The sequence below is a fragment of the Helicoverpa zea genome, chromosome 25 (assembly GCF_022581195.2).
Source record: "Helicoverpa zea isolate HzStark_Cry1AcR chromosome 25, ilHelZeax1.1, whole genome shotgun sequence".
NCBI classification, from domain to species: Eukaryota; Metazoa; Arthropoda; class Insecta; order Lepidoptera; family Noctuidae; genus Helicoverpa; species Helicoverpa zea.
Window position 1 is genome coordinate 8,272,338 of NC_061476.1, and position 15,578 is coordinate 8,287,915.

General features: G+C 36.8%; 2 protein-coding genes and 1 non-coding gene across 3 annotated transcripts in view; 2 read left to right on the forward strand and 1 right to left on the reverse strand.

Annotated features, from left to right (window-relative positions):
* Window positions 1–1,617, forward strand: part of LOC124642620 (facilitated trehalose transporter Tret1-like) — a 35,352-nt gene extending 33,735 nt beyond the window's left edge. Inside the window, exon 5 of the mRNA XM_047181130.1 lies at window positions 217–1,617. Within this exon, the coding sequence (XP_047037086.1) occupies window positions 217–1,326 (1,110 nt within the window). The 3' untranslated portion in view covers window positions 1,327–1,617. The remainder of the gene's footprint in view (window positions 1–216) is intronic.
* On the reverse strand, window positions 1,608–12,155 carry LOC124642619 (facilitated trehalose transporter Tret1-like). Its single transcript, XM_047181129.1, has 3 exons — window positions 11,479–12,155; window positions 3,533–3,668; window positions 1,608–3,141 (listed from the first exon to the last, which is right to left on the reverse strand). Exons 1-3 carry the CDS (start codon window positions 11,533–11,535, stop codon window positions 1,817–1,819), a joined length of 1,518 nt encoding a protein of 505 aa, XP_047037085.1. The 5' UTR covers window positions 11,536–12,155; the 3' UTR covers window positions 1,608–1,816.
* Window positions 12,156–12,501: 346 nt separating this feature from the next.
* LOC124642838 lies at window positions 12,502–12,663 on the forward strand. Its single transcript, XR_006985827.1, has one exon. It is a non-coding gene; the product is annotated as a U1 spliceosomal RNA (small nuclear RNA).
* The last annotated feature ends 2,915 nt before the right edge of the window (window positions 12,664–15,578 follow it).

Sequence of the window (15,578 nt, forward strand, 5' to 3'; positions counted from 1 at the left end):
ACGAAGTAGATGTTATCGATTTATTGTTTACACATGATATTATTGATATTCATGAAGTCTCGTCAATCGCAGTATAAAGAATCTATTTGTTACTAAACTTCTGATATCAATTTTCAATATGTGTTACCATTATTACAAAATACATATCATGCATGAAGAAAGTCTAAATTCAATAGCTATGTTGTTCCAACTAAGAGGTAATTTTTTAAATTCCAGGGCTTTGGCATGGGTATCCAGGCAGCGGCTGCACCGGTCTCCATTGCTGAATACTCGGCTCCCAAGCACCGAGGCGCTTTCCTGGCAACCATCGCCTTCTCTTTCGCGACGGGCATGCTCATCGCACATGTCTTCGGAACCCTGCTTTACTGGAGATCAGCTGCTTTAGCCTGCGGCAGTGTCTACGTCCTATCGCTGATCCTCGTCACCCTTTCACCAGAAACTCCTCCTTTCCTCGCCTCAAAAGGCTTAACAGACCAATGCAGGAAGTCCTTCCACTGGTTCAGAGGCTACGACCCTAGTTCTGAGAAAGAATTAGAAATCCTTCTCAACAGTCAGAAGCAAATAACGGGCACTAGACGAGGATCAAGATGGCAAGCATACAGACAGACAGTCAGGAAACCAGAGTTCTATAAACCTACTTTGATCATGATGTTCATGTTCATTCTGTTCCAAATATCTGGCATGACTGTTGTACCGTCTTATACCGTCCCGATGATGGAGGAAGTCAGTGCTGGAACTATTGACGCTAACGTCAGCATGCTGATGGTGGATGTGGTGAGGTTCGTCACTGCCGTGCTCTCCTGCTTCGTGGTCAATAAACTGAACAGGAGAACTGTTCTATTCCTCGGTATCAACATAAGTGTAGCCGCACTACTGCTCGCTTCACTTCTCCTATACCTAAGAGATGACGGCTGCATACCTGATGAATACAAATGGACCCCAGTCATACCAACCCTTGTATACATCTTCGGAAAGACTTTAGGTATATTACCCATCCCATGGGCTATCGCTGGCGAGATCTTCCCTCTAGAGTACAGGAGTTTAGGAAGTGGAATCTCTGGAATGTTCCTATCCATCATGTTCTTCGTTGTGGTCAAGACAGCTCCGTTCTCCTTCGAACAGATAGGTGTAAGTGGAACCTTCTGTGTGTATGGTACGTCAGTTGCTATCTGTGGGATGTTCTTATACTTCTTACTGCCAGAAACTAAGGGCAAGACCCTTTATGAGATCGAGTGCCATTTCAAAGGAATCAAAGGTGACATTGGTCAGACCGAGCTACATGAAGGTGAGAAGATGCTGGAGCTCAAGAAAGTGGAATGTGGATGAAGAGGTACGAGAGACCACAGGATGTGCTTTACTGCTTCGGCGCAGTTGTAGGGAGGAGTAGCTTTAATGAACAGTTTCAGTGCTCTGGTGTGGCAGCTCCAAGTCGATGGAAAAATGTGATCTCCGTGGCTGAGTCACGATAGAGTGGGTACAAGTTTACTGTTGCAAATCGAAAAAAGACAAATACGTCAAGGTTACAGAAGACGAAAAAAGACTGATCTCGAGCATTTCTAGAGCATTGAAAATGTTACAAAATTAGTTATGAGAGAAATAAACAGATTCAAAATAAAATTAGTTTTATTCACTTATCTGAGATTGAAATGTACAATTCATAAATTACCTATAAGTTAGATAAACTTAATATTAGGTCTCATTCATATTCATTCAATCAGCCGTAACACGTAATACGTAACCAGTACAGATACACTGCTATATTCTAAAATATTCCGATTGTCTCTCAAAGTCTTAGTAAGTAATACCTTCCGTACTATTAATAAATAATAACTGAACTAACTCGCCGCATCATTTCTCCATTTTGCTTGTTCAGGGGTTCCAAGCTCTTGTCTCCGGCAGAAAGACCTCGGAAACTGTCTTCAATTTCTTGTAGAGTCCTGCCCTTTGTCTCGGGTAACATGAACCACACGACGCTCAAGCACAGCGTCACCACGCCCGCGTACAAATAGTAAGTGCACGGGAGACCAATAGCAGTGGTCAGCACCGGGAAACACTTGAGAGCAACGAAGAAGTTCAATGATAAACCTAAGATACTAATACCACTGCCCAATCCACGGTATTCCAATGGGAAAATTTCCCCAGACAAAGCAAAAGGAATCGAAGATATACCGACTGTTAATGAGAACATGTAAATACCTATCAATGCTATTGGTACCCACTGGTTGTCGAATGGCAGCTTATCATTCTGCTTCGCGTGAACGTACAGACCCTTCGCCACGTAAGACAAAATACAGATCGCCCCAGTGCTGAACAGCAAAGTTCTTCTATTCATAGTCTTCATCAGGTACACAGCCAGGAGGTTGCAGACCAGCCTTTCGATGTCCAAAGCTACCATAATGACATTAGCGTTAGCTTCAGGCCCCACAACCTGCCTGATAATATCAGTGGCGTATGAGCTGATGACGTTGATACCAGCGAATTGGAACATCACATACAAAAACACCATTATAATAATAGGCTTGTAAAACTCCGGCTTCTTCATAGTCTCTTTTAAATATCTGAAGTATCGTTTCGTCTTCGCACCAAACGACAAATTTATGTCTATCACGCTAGATTTGCGTGTCATTCTCTGAGCTGTTATAGTTTTTTCTAATTCATCAATTTGTTGTTCATCATCTCCTCGGAGCCAGATGAAGACTTCCCTCGCTTCTCCTATCCTTCCTTTTGAGATCAGCCACGCCGGAGACTCAGGGTTGTATATGATGAGAAGGAGACTAGTGAAGGTAATGAAAGAGCATATCAAAGCACTTTGCTCCCAGCTACAGTAAGTGCCCAAAGAGTGGCAGAACATCACTCCTATTGTTAAGGATAGGGAGACGCATGTCAGGAACGCTCCTCTATTCACTGGGTCCGTCATTTCACCGATGATGATGGAGCCAAGAGGTCCGAGCATGCCCATAGCTATGCCTTGTATGAACCTGGCTGCGATGAGGCCCGCGACGTTCTTCACCAGAAGCAGGAGGAACCAGCCCGCCAGGACTGGTAGGATGGTCAGTAGATGTGACTTCTTCCTCCCGAGGATGTCCATGAGAGGTGTGATGATGATGTTGCCCGCAATTAGCCCGAAGCCGATGATTGATGCTGGAATTAAATAATATTTTCAAATTAGCTTTTACTTTCAGTATGGCAAAATATTACATACTATTTACAGCTGTAAGTAGGTATATCCAGGGGTAACATTTTCATTCTTTCAAAACTTTATTAGGTTCTTTCCCCAGTTTCAATTTGTCGCCTTACAAAATATCTTCCGTATTGGTTCACCCTCAAAAATGAGAAAGTGTATTTGCGGGAATCCCTATATATTGAAGATCAGGCGAAGGTACGCTTAGTTAGCCACGTCGTCAGAATTCACGTCGTGGTTAGAGGTATAGGCTACACGGATTCACCTATTAAAGGTTAACCAAGGCTTGGCGCGGGTCATCCTTGGTTTGGTACATACGGGCACTTAACTGGTGATTATGCTGGTTCTTACCTATCCATGACTCCTCACTAGGCGTGGCGTGTATCTGAGACTGCGGCAGACGAAGGCTGGGGATGAGGATAGCGGAGAGACCGATCACGCAGCCGTGAGCGATGATGTTCGTCGACACGCTGGCCGTCACGAACGCCTGGAAGTCAAGTGGGACAGGGTTACTTTGGTGCAATAAACGTCAAACATAACTTTTGAATTAAAGGACAACAAGCATTAATTTTTTTAGCGCAATTGTTTAAGTTGGATTATTTTCTATAATTATTTTTTATATTTAGAATCTCTGTCCAATTATAGCCTTAGCCCTTAAATGACTATCGGTATAATAGCACATAGGTAGGTTTATGTAGAACTAAAAGTATGTACAGTTAGGTACTAATAAAATGTCATCATCTGCTAAGCCTTCTCCCAAATATTGGGGTGTCTCTCAGTCTAATCAATGGATTTCCAGTGTTTTAGGTTCATGGAGCAATTGCATGTATAACCTCAACAACCCAGTTACCCGAGCAACCCGATACAAATCGGTGAGACTGGTTGTCAGAATTTCTGGATTTTGACTACCTGTAACGGCTGCCAAATATACCTTTGACTGAAAACCGAGATTAACTCGTTATGACACAAATGGTCACCCATCCACGAACCGACCGCACAACTTAACTATATGAGAAATGGATTATTCAGTCACGAGCTAATACGTTAGTTCAATGTGCAGGTCTGATAACACCTAGCCCGGTCAGACGCACGTGTCTGAAGATATAGAATCTAATATAAACAAACTGATTAGCATACAGCTGTGTAGTAGCAACCATTTCTGATGATATTGAAGTTTACACATGCAGTTCCTAGTTCGCTATTTGTCATAGTTTTTGTTGATGATTGAAAACTTGTGTAAGCATAATGATGTAATGTTTATTATATGTATATAATAAAGTACCTATCCTCTTCAGAATTAATATACTTGCACTTATTATGCTATCTGTGCACTTTTACTTACAATGTTAGTGGTGATCTATTTCTTTGATCTGAGGTGGTGATGACTAATATTATAGAGGGGACTTTTCTTTGTTTGTACTCAAAAAGCTCCGCAATTACTGAACATTTTCGATTTGAAAAATATTTTACTGTCGGGAAGCTACACTACTTCCAAGTGACATAGGGTAAAGGCGGGATAGATGCCGCAGTGGGATAGATGCCCCATTTTTAAAAAACCTAACTTCCCATGCTCGCGATTAAGAAACAACCGTTTAACTAGAAGCCACAAGCACCCCGCACCTAAATTAGCCACGCGCCATCGAGGGATGAGGTCGCGTTTCGCTCGTGTGTGAATTCATCTCCGCGGCGAACTTACAGCGAGCGTAAAATTTTTAAAGGTGCGTATTTGCTGTTGTATAACTTTATAAGTAGATATTAATTCCATCAATTTTTTTATTACGTATGTATATTGTTTCATGAAGTATACATTTTGATGTAAATAGTTGCTCTATTGTATTAATTTATTTAAAAAAATACTAGGGCATCTAACCCTGTCAAAAAGGATAGTTGCCCTGATTTTTTACGGTATAGGTGCCCCTAGGGGCATCTATCCCTCCATACACCACGTGTACCCTGAATGTATTATAAGTGCTTTGAATATATATTTTTCATGTGTTTATGTATAGGTATTTACACTTTTTATTGATTACGAATGATTGACAGTTCAAACAGTGAAGATGAAGACAATTTACTTAAGAACAAAGTTAAGGAATAGAAAACTAAAGGTTTGCCGGTGAAGAAGACTAAAAGAGATGGGCAGGATGAGCCTAAAGATACAAATAAAAATAACTGCATATAATGCTTTGAAAACTATGAATAAACAAAGTCTAAATCCGACTGGATTCAATGTGTAATGTGTCAGTGCTCGTTACATGAAACCTCTATACTTTTCAGAAATTTTTGCTCGAGATGTAGAAAACTTAAAGCACTGTACGGTTAAATATTATAATGCTAAGTATATTGTGTTATTTTAGTTTTTAAGAAAGAATGATTTTTATGATTTTGCATGTTGAAACTAAATAATTAATATTTTATAATAAGTGTTTCAAATATAAAATACATTATTTTTGTTGAACAAATACTTTTAGAATATTATTGTGTTAATTTTAATTAATCTGATAATGAATATAAAAAGATTTTAAAAACTGCAAAATACTTTTCATTTCAAATAAATTAAAGTCAAAAAATAAATAAATATTATTAATATAATATACTTAAACAGTATGAAGGGCATCTATCCCGCACCGTAGGCATCTATCCTCGCTAGTATTTTCAAGGTGGGGCAACTATCCATAGGGGTAGGCATCTATCCCCAAAAATTGAGGTCTACAAAAAGCTAAAATCTGCAAAACGTGTAGTATATAGGTCCAAAAAGACAAATCACAAATAAACATAAAGGATTAAACTAGTTACATTCATAGGTGTTATTAATGTAGAACCAATATTTATTAAATTATAAGCATATTTCAAAAAGTGGGGCATCTATCCCGCCTTTACCCTAAGCTATGATTTATCCAGGTATGAGCAGTAGTTTCTACAGGACGCGGGTATAATCACAAGCAAGTATCAAAGTTTGTACATAAGTAGGAATAGCCATATCTAGTTTCAACAATACTACAGACTGAAAACTGACTAAAGTTGACATTTCAGTTTCCGCTACCTATGAAATAATACAAACAATTTCGATACTTTTGTATACTTCCGCGATGAAAACATGATTGAAAAATGTTACAAATGTCGATAAAGAAATTACCTACAGTCAATGCGTAATAAATTTAAGAAAAACAAGCAATAAATTAACCTTAACCGACTTACAAAGGTGAAGTGCTGTTTCATTACAAGTGCATATCCGATAAGATACGAGGATTAAAAAGATTTCGCCATGAATTATGCTTACTTTAACAAAAGCGCTGTTTTATATTTGTAATTAGTAATTGATTAGATATATTGCCTTATCTATTGATTTTGTAATTAAAGTGCTACTAAATGCGTATTATTTCTATTACGCGTGTGGCACTTGAAAGTTATCTGAAACTTGAAATTTCTGAATGTTTATACTCGGTCAAGATATTTTTGGTTATCAGAATGTAAAGCCTATTACGTGCTCGTTTAGATCTAAGTGATAAAATTTCAGCGTAATTTCTGCCACTTGATATACAAGCTGTTGATTTGCATCCGTGCCATATTCAGGGAGGTAATTATGCTAATGATTCACGACCCAAATCAATAAAAAAATTGGTACGTAATTTTTTTTCTTTATTTTTTTTTTCGGAATTCCGTAAATGTCATCTAGCCTTATTTAAACTTGGCGCGTATGTTACTGGCGTTAAAACCGTGCTGCACCCTCACACAAACGCAAACACAAAGCATACGCAACGATCACTCATAAATTTCATTCATAAAATTGGATTACTTCGGAAATACCACGACATTACAATGACAAAAAAAGCAGTGCATATTAGTTATTTCCCATCTAGTGTAATTCCAATCGATTATTTACGTATTGTATGTCCTCCTCCTGAACTATGGCGCAAATGCAAATCAACACCTTGTAGAACCTAAACATTTTTTATCACTAGATTTTCTAGAAAAATGCTAATTATTTGAATGCTCTTTAAAGATAAACCAATGTAAAATATTATCAATTTATGCTAGTCCAGATAATATATTTTTTAAAGAAATACGTAACATTCGTTACCAAATGAATGAGAATGTTAGTACCATTTTCAAATACACCGTAGGCAGGCAGTATACCTACTTACGTACCTTTTTTGGTAGGAAATCATCAAATGATTCTCCCACTGTGGGTGCACCGTGAGGGAGTCTCAGACTCTTACTGACTAAAACCCACCATGTTCCTTCTTAAACCCTTTATATAACATGGCCGCGGTAACTTTTCGAACAATCCCGCAGCCCCGGCAGGACCTACTTACCTACCTAATAAGTAGTAGATAAACTGCCTACGACTAGTAATTATTACTAGCAGAATATCGATCAACCGATCATCAGCCCTGATAAAACTATTCAATGATCCTGCCTTGGGATATAACTGATAGTGTTATCACTTAGTACACACATCATACATCTTATCTATACATCTATTAATTTTGATTCATCAGATTACTCATTCAAACATGTGATTTTTTTGTTTCGTACTTATGTAATGCGTAAATTATAGTTGATTACAGAAATAGCAAAGATTACAATTAAGGTCAAGTTTTTGGTATTTATCTTGAAATTGATAACTAGAACGTGAATTGGGAAGGATGAAAGTCGCTTTAAATTAAGTAAAACGTACAGATAGGAATACTATGTATAATGTTTCACCGATATAAATAAAGGTATTTTTCATATCATTTCCGTGTAGACAGGCAATCTATTATATACCATAAAAATGATTACTCTGTCTACCACTTCACATGCCATATAAAATTAAGTACATTTACCAATTTCGTATATGTATAAGTACCGATTGCCGATAACATGCTAAGTATATTATGTTCTTAGCTATAACGGAAATATACACAACACTGTGGAAATTAACTAAAATTATTACCGTGTCAATGGTCAGCATGAAATTTAAAAACTATTATATCACAATACGCAAAATAATTTCGAAAAACATTGTTCTTAGCTGCATCTGAAAGCCGACCCCAACATAATAAGTATATGTAGAAGAGAAAAGGCTAGGCAAATGTTTTCGTACTAAAGAAGTGTAATCCATGCTAATCCATCACACATTGTTTATGATTCTGCTTAGCAACGGATCATGATATTTTGACGAAAGATAAGTTTAATCCCGGACATATAACAAAGATGACAAAGCCAAAAGTAGCTTATAAAATGAACTGTAACTGTAATTAGGTAATTTGTATTTCTTTTTCAAGTGGTTTCACCCGAAAAACCACGGCAAAAAACCTCTCAAACAGATAAACACTAGGTATAAGGTAATACACTAGGTGTAAGGTAATATCAAATTAAATGATGGGCAGTTTGGTTTCAGACCCCAACTGTCCACTGAAAGTGCAATCTTGTGTCTCAAGCAGACTGTCCGGTACTACACGGATAGGAAGACACCGGTGTATGGTTGTTTTCTTGATCTGTCAAAAGCCTTTGACCTGGTAAATTATGACATCTTGTGGCAAAAGTTGTCGGATGACACAGACTTACCCGCTGAGTTAATTAATGTTTTCCAACATTGGTATAAGAACCAGAAAAATTATGTTAAGTGGGCGGATACTAAATCTGAGACTTATAGTCTGGAATGTGGAGTTAGGCAGGGGGGATAACTTCACCTACCCTGTTTAATCTTTACATAGATCGTTTGGTGGGGGAGCTGAGCAGCACCATGGTTGGGTGCTCGATTGATGGCAAGATGCTAAACAATATTAGTTACGCTGATGACATGGTGCTGCTCAGCCCTTCCATCTGTGGTCTGAGGAAATTGCTGGCTGTCTGCGAGAGATATGCGGAGGCTCATGGCCTGAGGTATAACGCCACCAAGAGTGAAGTAATTGTGTTTAAGGTACGTAACAATACACCTGCTTATATTCCACCTGTAAAGCTCTGCGATTCTCCTCTTAAAGTTGTGACTCAATTTAAATACCTCGGCCATGTAGTTACGGATTCTCTGACAGACGATCAGGATATTGATAGGGAGCGTAGAGCGTTGGCAGCCCGATGTAACATGCTTGCCCGCAGGTTTGCACGATGCACTAATCAAGTAAAACTGACCTTATTTAGAGCATATTGCCAGTCGTTCTACTCGTGCAGCTTGTGGGTAAGGTATACGCAGAAGGCTTACAACGCTCTGCGCGTTCAATATAATAATGCGCTGAGGATGCTGTTGGGACTGCCTCGATGGTGTAGCGCGTCTGGCATGTTTGCGGAGGCTAGAGTTGATGACTTCTATGCCATTATACGCAAGAGATGTGCGTCCATGATGAGACGCTTCAGGGACAGTCCCAACAGTATCCTTGCTACACTGGCAGACAAAATTGACGGTCCGTTTATAAGACACTGGGCAAGTAGACATGTGCGTGCTGACGTCCATGTCAATAATTAATACATTACAATTGCTGTTGTTTTGTTACTAACATTAGGATAAGGAATTACTAACACTTGTATGGATCTTTGGTCTGAAATAAATAATTTATTATTATATTATTATAATACATTATATCACTGCAATCGTATTCTGTATCAAAATTCATTTAGGTAAATTCATTGTTCTGAATACAAAAAGAATTAAGTATTAGGGTATAATTGTGTATACCAGAGGACTCTGTGTATATCCAGAAGTAGACTACCAAAGGCTGTGAAAACATTCAAAAATTTTCTCTCACATACTTCCTACATAAATATTCTGAACTTAACTACTAGTTTTTTACAGAATTTTCCCGTTGAAAACTCGTACAAAGTCAACAATAAGGTGTTTCACAAACATTGACTTTGTAACGAGTGCTATTGAGCGATCAAACTGATTAGTTCTGTTGAAATAATCCTCGGTGTGTCGATAAATAAAACAGTAAGACAATGGGGCAGTCACTCGTGTTGCCAGTTCTGAATGTAGGTATATATATATAGCTACTTAGAAGGATAATATGACATGAGTAATGTTGCCTTTGTGACATTTTGTAAAGATGTCTGCTTTGTCCATCTATACTTTCTATGCTGATATAATACAGAGGATTGTTTATGTTTGTTTCTACCCGAAAGGCTACAAAACTGCTACATCGATTTGAAATATATTTCACTGTTGGAAAGCTACACTATTCCCGAGTAACATTGGCTATATATAGAGGTATTATCCCGATACGGGCAGTAGTTTGAACGGGACGCGGATGAAATCGCGGGAAAACAGGATTGTTTTGATACGATTTTCTATCACTGTAGATGTCATTTGCGCTTGTTGGAGTGCCCGTAAGGAAAATCATTCCTGAATAGATTAAAGCATTTCTGCTAAGAAAACAACCACTAGAATCTGGTGGAAATAATGAATATGTTAATGGTAACTTGAAATATATTCAGTTTCGTTACTTCAGTCAGGAAGTCATTATTCCAATATACCTACCACATTTATTTAACCCTGAAAACTGTATATTAGATTTTTTATTTAGGCAAAAAATAAATCAAAATCTCGAAACAAAATCACTTAAATGTCAAGTTTACGAAAGACAGCCCTCAAAAGCAAGCACCCTTGACCACTTCGTATGTGTTTTTGCTGGGAAGAAGAAATGGTGGATAATACATGACCATTCTAGATGCTTTTTAATTGTATTTCATGATAATTGTAATTAGGTATAATTAGTGTTTATGCAAAGTAAAAATGTGGTCTACAGGTAGGTAGAACATAATTGAGATTACTTTTGCCATTGAAAACTAATGACGATCAGCAATATCACAGTGATAAGACTAATTAGTTTGATTAGCACAGACAAACAGACCGTCTTGTAGCTAACGTGATATTAGTGGGATTTTCACAAGTTTTCTATAGGTTTATAGCCGTAATTTGACTGTTGTTAAGATAGTAATACAATTTGAGGGTAGCTGTAAAAGTAGCGCGGAAAATATGTGAGGTTTTAATAAAAAAACTAAAATTCCAACTGGATTTAGCACTTGCATATTTATAATGGATACCTTCTCTCAGCTATATAACAATAAGGATATCTTTCCTTTCTTAAGAAATTGCTACAAGGAAAGTATACCCATAATTAAGATCAATAAATTATTGATGAAAAGTGATATAAAGAAGTAGTGAAATATCTTGACACCATGTTTTCACTTAATTACTCAACACAATATGAACTTAAAAAGGTAATAACAGAAAACACTGAATTTGTGTAAATACATTTAAAGATCGATTCGCATCTTATTGCACTTTAGGCTACATTTTTATTAAAAGAAAAGACACAAACCTGCCTCAAAAACGGCGACCCCTTCTTCTCACTGCTACTATTCTGTAATTCACCCATTTTCAAAAATAATTTACAAACACCCTTCTAACTACAACTGGTCAAAAATTGAGAATTTCATATTGTCACACGTTCACTTCACTGCACAGACGGTCGGACAAAGGTGGTAAGCGAACCGATATTAACTGCTGATAGTAGATTAGATAAATCTTATTGTAGCCGAGTGATTAATTGTTGAAAACCTATTGCTAGGTAGCACGGCCTGTACGTTTGTTTGTAAAGTATAAACTGAACTTTTTGATCAGAAATGAACTGTGTAGCTGGCTGGACAGTAGACTTGTTACTAATTGTGAGGTGTTTGCGAAAATGATTTATAGGTAGGTTTCTGAACGCAGAATCGATCGAGACTCTTTTGTTTTTTTTTTTTTTTGTAATGGCTATTGACGCCTTAATTTTTTTTTAACAAAATTTCAACTGTGTTTTTTTTTAAAAGATCTCCTTTTATGAAGTTAAGTGAAATTGAACTGGTTAATTTTTCTACCCGCACACTATATTTTGTTAATTTTCTGATTAAGGTTTACCTTCATTATTGTTATATAAAGAATCAGAATAAAACAATTGTAGTTGTATTCGTACATATTGATATCTATTACAATTTCTAGTTATCTATAAGTACTTCACTTCCACGTTTTTTATTACATACAGGAACTACTTTGTAAATCTAATCACATATTTTACAGAACTTAATTATTACCTAGCTATGTAATTAAAGCAATTCATAACAATTATTGTAATATCAGGAAAAGGTTCGCTAGAAAAATGCATATTATGTAGAATTATCTCGTTGATATGTACCTACTACAGAAATCTTAGCAAACACAGATTAATTATCAAAGGATTTCAGGCCCGCCATAAAGTTTCCAACTTCATAACTAGATGGCGCTGTACATTTACGTCCCGTTTCTACATCGCGGTGTTAAGATTCTCCGCGGTCGAACGACCCCCGCGCCGTACAGTCGTGAACTCATACTTACCTGGCGTAGGGGATACCGTGATCAAGAAGGCGGTTCCCCCAGGGCGAGGTCCATCCATTGCACTGCGGATGGGTTGACCCCTGCGATTATCCCTAATGTGGATAACTCGGACGCGTAATTTTTGGTAGTGGGGACTGCGTACGCGCCGTCCCCTCAGAAATCCTTAAAAAAATATATTTTATTACTTTAAGTCTTAACAGTAAGCTGTCACGTGTCATGTATTTTTTCAGCAGATTACTCTTCTGAGGCAAAATTCCTGACATCTTCTGAAAGAATGCTTTCGATTCTTCATTTAAAGTAACGAAATATTCGAGTTTGAGTACCATTTACTCGGCTCACCATAAACCTAGAAGTTGTTGATTTCTCAAAAAATATATTATTTAAAGCAAATACCTAAGTGAACAACTAAAACACGCCATATTTATAATCGATAAAAAAACAATATCACGTTGATTTCACATTCACATACATAGTCGTTGTTAACCAAATGTTTATAGCAATATTCAAAAAGATTGCAATTCACTTTCAATTAATTTACAACGTCTATTAAAATCAACTTACTTACCAATAAAGATAAAGTCTTAATAAACTGCATTTAATATTGAAAACGCCCTTGTTCTGTCACTATTTTACAAGCGTACTTTCTTCAGTTCATTGACATCGAATTAAAGTTTTACGTTCTTCATTATTTGCGTATTTTTTTACTGGCAAAGACAAGTCACTGTTTAATAATTTCGTTTTAGTTGTATGCCACCGAATTATTCTCCCTAATGTAAGAAAAACAATAAATTAAAATAAAATTAATGGTTTTGTCTGTCTATTAGTAAAATGAACAACAGATATTACAAATTTTCACAGATGCTATAAACTATTTCGTTGTTGCTGCAAAAATATTAAAACTAGCAACTTGAAGTTCAATTGTAACTAAGCAAAAAATATTTTTTATGTTATTATTTATTTAAAGATATTAAGTGTTTATTATTTGTAATTGTAAAAAAATAAGTCCAGGTATGACTGGCTGATACTGTTCAAAAAAATTTTAAGTAGCCATATAATAGAAAAGAAAATAATCTTTTTTACTTTTAATTTAGTTTATGGCCTTCATTTTATTTTTCCAACGGAATCAGCCAGCAGTTTTTTTTATAATTTAAGTTTTTATCAACAAAGGTTGTATGCTTCACTTAAAATGAAGTATAAACTTTTTTTTCATTTTATCTTTCATAATAAATTAAGAAATATGAAATACATAGGTAGGTATATAATTACGTACTTTTCGAAATATATAGAAGGAGGTCTTCAATTAAAGTTGTTTTTTCGTAAATTATGTGCCTCACAATGTCTGAACGATGCCAACTCATGTTATTTTCTACGTCACATATCAAATCGTGAAACTCCGATAGCAAATTAAAATCAGTTACTAAGCACGGTAATCTGATAATCAGTGGCGGATTTACAAATTTGCCGCTAGTAGGCCATTCAATTTTTGCCGCCCCTAATGATTGTGAACTTAATGATATTTCTGTCAGTTACTAGATTATTTTTGCAACCCGCTATGTACCGAAGAGTTTAATGTTGACCTAACAAGTTTATCTGACAGCGACTTTAAAGCGTAAAACCTCTGTAACTTTTAAACGGCTCAATTGATTTTCATGAAACTCGCCCGTAAAACACCTGTAATACAAAAAAAATTTGTTCGGGTAGGTACTATATCAGAGGCGCACCCATCGGGTGGCACCCCCCCAAAAAAACGACACAATATAATCACGGACTAAAATTGTAATTGAAGTACTTAAAAATTGTGTAGAAATCATTCATGGTGCTTTTTGCTAGGTTTAACATAAAGAAACCGGAGTCATACCACTGCAAAGTTATAAAGCGCTAACTAGTTTTATAGAAACCAGTGTCAAGTAAAAAAGCCGCGAGCGCAGCGAGCGCAAAATTTTTAAGATTTAGAACAGTAAAGTACCAAAACGAGTTTATAAAACCGGCCTAAAGTGAAAAAGTCGCGAGCGTAGCGAGCGCCAAATTTTTTGAGTTTTGAGGACACAAAAGCGAAATTATTTGGGACACAAAAGTCCTCCACCTCCTGAACAGCTTAGAAATCGTCAGCGTAGAGCGTCAGTTGTTTTTGCTACTTCGGTGCTTTAACTTTTTGTTAGATTGGACTCAAAGAGCGCAGAATAAACCAGAAAAGATGAAGAAACCGCGAGCGAAGCGAGCGGATTTTTCAATTTATTTTTATTGAAACGCTATTGGAATATTTTAAAATTCATGATCACATAAACCTAAGCATATATTAAATAAAATAAAAAATAAAATAAAAATAAAAATAGCCTTTATTCAGACCTTGTTTACAGTATACAATCTTAATCTAACAACTCTGACGAGTTGATGACACCAACGACCTGGTCTGTTTGCCCAACTTTGGCAAAGGCCTCCTCCATTTCCTTCCACTCTGCTCTGCATTGGGCTCTTCTAGTCCATATATTCCCTGCTATGCTTTTAATTTCGTCATCCCATCTTCGGTACTGTCTTCCTGGATTTCTTTTCTTGTCCCTAGGGTACCAAGATATTATGTTTTTGTTCCACTTGTCATTGCCTCTGACTATGTGGCCGGACCATTTCCACTTTAGTTTCCTTATTCTAGTTGTGACATTCTCAATTTTCATGCGCCTTCGGATAGTGGTGTTTCTTATTCTATCAGATTTTCTTATATTTAGCATGCTTCTTTGCATTGCCGTCTGACACGTTTCAAGTTTCTTATATTGCGCTTTGGTGAGAGCCCATGTCTCGCAGCCATATGTCAAGACTGGGAGTATACAAGTGTTATACAGTTTTGTTTTCACGTACGTTTTGATTTCTGTATTCTTCATTATTTCCTTAAACCCCCAGTAGCATTTCCATGCATTTCCAATCCTTGTGTCGATTTCTTTTGTCATTATATCAGTGACCGAGATTTGTTGGCCCAAGTAAGTGTATTCTTTTACAAACTCTACTGGTTCGCCGTTTAAAAGAATATTGTCTTCCAATGCGTTTGTCATAGCTTTGGTTTTTGAAGTGTTCATCGTC

What these genes read in the sequence shown, in the direction of transcription:
- LOC124642619 (XM_047181129.1), bottom strand. Translation starts at nt 11,535, where the DNA reads ATGGGTGAATTACAGAATAGTAGCAGTGAGAAGAAGGGGTCGCCGTTT. An exon ending in GGTCGCCGTTTTTGAGGCAG is followed by an intron (nt 3,669 to 11,478) that starts GTTTGTGTCTTT and finishes CTTGACTTCCAG; the next exon opens with GCGTTCGTGACGGCCAGCGT. An exon ending in TAGTGAGGAGTCATGGATAG is followed by an intron (nt 3,142 to 3,532) that starts GTAAGAACCAGC and finishes ATTTAATTCCAG; the next exon opens with CATCAATCATCGGCTTCGGG.